General features: G+C 39.5%; 2 protein-coding genes across 4 annotated transcripts in view; both read left to right on the forward strand.

The window, feature by feature from the left end:
- Positions 1-4,913, forward strand: part of fam118b (family with sequence similarity 118 member B) — a 144,399-nt gene that overhangs the window by 95,576 nt on the left and 43,910 nt on the right. The gene's annotated exons all lie outside the window — the stretch shown is intronic.
- b3gat1a (beta-1,3-glucuronyltransferase 1 (glucuronosyltransferase P) a) overlaps positions 1-4,913 on the forward strand; it is a 92,740-nt gene that overhangs the window by 78,367 nt on the left and 9,460 nt on the right. Inside the window, exons 4-6 of one of the 2 annotated variants that reach the window (XM_055226220.1) lie at positions 658-800; positions 3,858-3,929; positions 4,009-4,520. In XM_055226220.1, coding sequence (XP_055082195.1) covers positions 689-800; positions 3,858-3,929; positions 4,009-4,520 — 696 coding nt within the window. In that variant the 5' untranslated portion in view covers positions 658-688. The remainder of the gene's footprint in view (positions 1-657; positions 801-3,857; positions 3,930-4,008; positions 4,521-4,913) is intronic. The other variant, XM_055226221.1, reaches the window with a different exon arrangement.

Below are 4,913 nucleotides of genomic sequence, written 5' to 3' on the forward strand. Positions count from 1 at the left end.
GAACAGGTGAAAGGATCATCTGGAAGCTCTCCTGCCCCGTTTGGTGTAAAAAGTCAGTATGTAGTGTCTCAGACGTCTATAGAGTAAGTGATTATTTAAAATTGAGCTTTAATTCTGCCTGTTTTGGACCCAGTGTAGGTCCCACATGTGCTCAGGCTGCCTCGGTTCTACAAATGTCATATTTTGATCACTGTTCTTCTCTTAAAAAGTGCATTTGTATCACTTTTCATTGTTTTTACGAAAATATGTTGAATGTTTTTATGCCAATCAACACTTAACCCATTAAGATTTCAGATTTCTTGAAATAAAGGCACACAAACAGCAATAGAAATCACATATAAACACTGATTTGCACTGGAGAAATGTGACTGTGCGTCCTGTGTGCGTTGTAAAGGTTATAGCGCACTGCTCGCTGTTTGAGTGTGTTATAAAGCATCCAATCAACCAAACGATGTCATGATAAATATAAACGTGGGAAAAAACATGCCAATTTCACCAATAACCCAAATTATCGCTCGCTAAAAGTATATTACACCAGCCATATGCAGCAGTGTCTCGCAGTTATGTTCAGTTTTGGTTGATATAAAAGTAAAAGTACTGCGATGGAGGACATTATACTCCATGAATGAAGTGAATTAAAGTCTGTGTGACCTGCAGGTAATGTCGAGGCACATCACCAACCCTGGAGATGCCGAAGAGAAGAGATATTCTTGCCATTGTGTTGATCGTGTTACCCTGGACTCTGCTCATCACTGTGTGGCACCAGAACGCTATAGCGCCCCTACTGGCCATCCGCAAGGGTAAGACGCAAATTATACAGGTGTTAAACGACCCTCAGATGTCATTTTTTGAGCTTTAGACGACAGCGAATTGTGGAGATGCTTATTCGTCTCTATCCTGAGACCTGGCGTCCTCATATGTGGACAACACATTTTGGGTTGTCTAGGCCACAGTGCAAATTATTAGATGAAGAATAACAGCAACAAGAACAGCAACAATGTAAATATATTATATATATTCATTTTTTAACAGTTTAGAATGTTTAGAATATTTTATTTATTTATTTATTTTTCTTCCTGTTCCTGTCAGCAGCTCTTCACACGAGACACTTTGTTCCAAGAGGCACAATTGTTGTTTCTAATTTTGTTTTTACATTCAGGACAAATGTTGCTGTGTTCAGGGTCTTAATAAATAGTTTTTGCAAATCATTATTCAAATGTTTTATTAAAATGAGTATAATGTCCATATATGAGGACATTTGATTTACATATTTTTTTCTCAGAAACTACATAATGTAAAAAGATAATTCTTTGTATTTAGACTCATCAGGTCCCAGCCAACCCAAATAACAAAGAGAAATTTATAAAGCATCTCATGCAAGAGCTCGGGTCTCAGGAGGTTAAGGCGACGTACCTGATTTGCACTGGGAAAAACACAAATATTTCATTTTAAACAGGTTTTCTTTCCACAACTTTCACAGGTCAGAGCGTAGTTTTACAATTATCAATGCATTTTCTAATCCTCACACGGTTAAACTGTTTGTAATCAGATGCAGACAGGACATAGTCGTCTCATTTTGACCTGGTGCAATACAAATTTTCCTCGAATAATGGAAAAAAAAACAGCTTTAACCAGACATCATGCACAAAATGATAAACAAAATGATAAACGAAAAGTCTAAATGAATTGTTTTTGCAGCTGGTTATAGAAGAAACAGCAGGAGGAGTAGAAAAAATAATGAAATGGTAGTTTTTAGCTCATATTTCAGTTGAACAACAGGCATTTGTACATAGTGAGATTAGATTGAAACGTTCAATTTTGTGCTTAAAAGTTTAACCCTGTGTTTTAATCTTTGACATGTACTGATTTTTATTGATATAATTTGGTATTGATATGATTTGGCTTCATTTTAGCAGAAATACATGACATTTTTACATTGTTTGTTCAAGGGAAGTAAGTCCTAATAAATAACGTTATACTTCAAGCTACTACGCTGATATATGGTGAAGTACAGAGCATTTGTACTTTTACTTCTTCAGACTTTTGTGTACGTGTAACAGCTGAACAGAAATCACGCCTCGAGTAATAATTGTACTCGTAACACAGTATCTGATCAAAGTACTGCGTTTGTAGATATAATGATGATAGGAACCGGTAATAAATTAGCAGTAAAAGCAACAAAAACTGCAGCTCTATAACGAAAAAAGGAAGTAATTGTCAGAGATTAAAGTAATATATGACCCAGTTTTGCTCACAGCTCCAGTCTGCTCCTTCTTCAAAGCCGCGTTTGAGTTTTTTGGCAGCGTACTTGTCAGCGCTGGCAGACTCGGTGCAACATCTGGCCATCAACAGATTGAGTTAATCCACGAGCTGCACCGGAGTCCTTTATATCACTGGAGCTCAAACTGAACACTGACAAAAGCTGTCATTAGCCCAAGCACAATAGAGAGAAATGAACCGTGATTGTCATGTGAGTAATGCTATTGAACAATTAGTGAGTATTAGTGCAAAATTGGCCTGGTTCGGCGCTTGCACGAGGGTCAAGGAGGGGCACTTCAACCCCCGGATAGGGCTTTTATGCAGGATTTTAAATGCTGTACTTGAATAGGTTATGTTACGCCCTTTAACTTTATTTGAACACCGGTGCTCAACACGTTTTATAATACAGTTTATGGTCTGTTGCTGTCATTCAGATTCATAATGAGCATGTTTTAATGAATATAAGACACAGATATATGCAGTGTTTTGTTGTTAAAGCAGTTTTATAGTGGGGAGGATACACTGCCTGGACAAAAAAAAAGTCGCCACCTGGATTTAACTAAGCAAATAGGTACGAGCTGATAGATACGAGTCAGGTCTAGGTTCAGCAACAGTCAAGTGTGCTCAAACCTGAATATACTGAATCACCAGGTTATTCCATCGATGGATTTTCTCTTCCCTGATGGCACGGGCATATTCCAAGATGACAATGCCAGGATTCATCGGGCTCAAATTGTGAAAGAGTGGTTCAGGGAGATTACATTTATCTTTGTGAAGCCTAGTAGTTGAACATGAGAATTAATTTAACCAACAGAGAGTTAGAAAATCAACAATGAAACAGAAACAGATGAGCAAATTAATCAATAGAAAACAAGCAAATGGAGAAGTGTCCCAGAGCATCCCTTGTCCTTGACCTTCCTTCTTGGCAAGGAAAAACTTAAATTAATGCATTTAATAACAATTTGTACAATGAGCCTTGCATATTCCCGCTTTGCTACATGTTACAGGCCAAATCCCTAATGTAATATAAACATATATATATATCCTGGCTCCGCCCCTCTGTCAAATGCACCATCATCAGTGCAAGATCTTGGTGAAAAATTAATGCAACACTGGATGGAAATAAATCTTGTGACGTTGCAGAAGCGAATTTGAAACACTGCCACAGCGAATGCACGATGTAATCAAAACTAAAGGCGGAACAACGGAATATAAGTGTTAGTGTGTGACCTTTTTTTTGGCCAGGCAGTGTACTTTAGCTACTACTACTTCTATGTCAGGTCATTTTGTTCTAAAGAAGTGTTGGGAATGACCTGCCAATGCGTGTTATGACAAAAAATGTGTTGTGCATAATATTTGAGTATAATATTGTACTGTTTATATTTTTTAAACTGCAGTTATTGGTTAAAACTAGTCCAATAGACCAAAAGTAAATGAGGACAAGGGAGTCTGTGGTGGCATGTGTGCTATATCCAAACATACAGCACCCAAAGGCGACACTAGTGGCGACAGACCTTCCTCTAGTGCCGTCTCGAGCGCTGTCTCTCTGTCCATCAGCTGTTATCCGCTCATGGCCTTCCTTGCCTTCATTTTTGCAGCCTGTCACCACCTAGTAAAAGAGATCTTTATCATACCAGAGAAGCTCGCAGTACGCCACCACCGGCTCTCAGGTACAAAGAAGTCACAAAAGACCAAGTTCAAGGTTAAGCTAATGCCTTACGTGCCATTTTCTATCTCCTATATCTACAGATGACGGCGTGGAGGGCAAGAGGGACACCGCCGGACTGGGTCAAGACTCCAAGGAATACTGTGCCTCGGATAAGGACATTGTAGAGGTGGTGCGGACAGAATATGTATACACGAGACCGCCACCGTGGTCCGACGTGCTGCCTACTATCCATATCATCACCCCGACGTACAGCCGACCGGTGCAGAAAGCGGAGCTCACGCGGTTGGCAAACACATTCCTCCACGTTCCCAACCTGCACTGGATTCTGGTGGAAGATTCCCAAAGGAGGACCCCCCTTGTTACAAGACTCCTCAGGGAGACTGGGTTGAATTACACTCATCTCAATGTGGAGACGCCCAGGAACTATAAACTGAGGGGCGACACACGAGATCCCAGAATCCCGCGGGGCACCATGCAGAGGAACCTGGCGCTGCGCTGGTTGAGGGAGACGTTCAACGCAAACAGCAGCCAGGCAGGGATAGTGTACTTCGCGGATGATGATAATACGTACAGTCTGGAGCTGTTCGAAGAGGTAAGAAGAATTTAGTTTAAAATATGACAACACGATCATGATGTTTCCTTGATTTTGTTTTGTCTTAAACTGATGCAAATCACTTTTAATATTCATTTCCTGAACATAAACAATACGTCTAACACAAGATAAACTCCAAATTAAACTGGACCTCTGTGTTATAAAGACTCAACCTGCTCATCGACAATTAGAAATGACTAAATCCTGATCTCAATTAAAGTTAAATTCATTGCACAGCCCTCTGAAACTCTGAAATGCACAGTTTTCCTATAAAATCAACTTAATCCAACACATTAAAGACAAAGGATAAGGGGCAGAAAGATAAATGAACTCATCTAGAAGAGTGAACAATATAAATGAATAAATACTGAAAGTCACACTGAGTCATTTATG

The sequence above is a fragment of the Periophthalmus magnuspinnatus genome, chromosome 13 (assembly GCF_009829125.3).
Source record: "Periophthalmus magnuspinnatus isolate fPerMag1 chromosome 13, fPerMag1.2.pri, whole genome shotgun sequence".
Classification (NCBI taxonomy): Eukaryota; Metazoa; Chordata; class Actinopteri; order Gobiiformes; family Gobiidae; genus Periophthalmus; species Periophthalmus magnuspinnatus.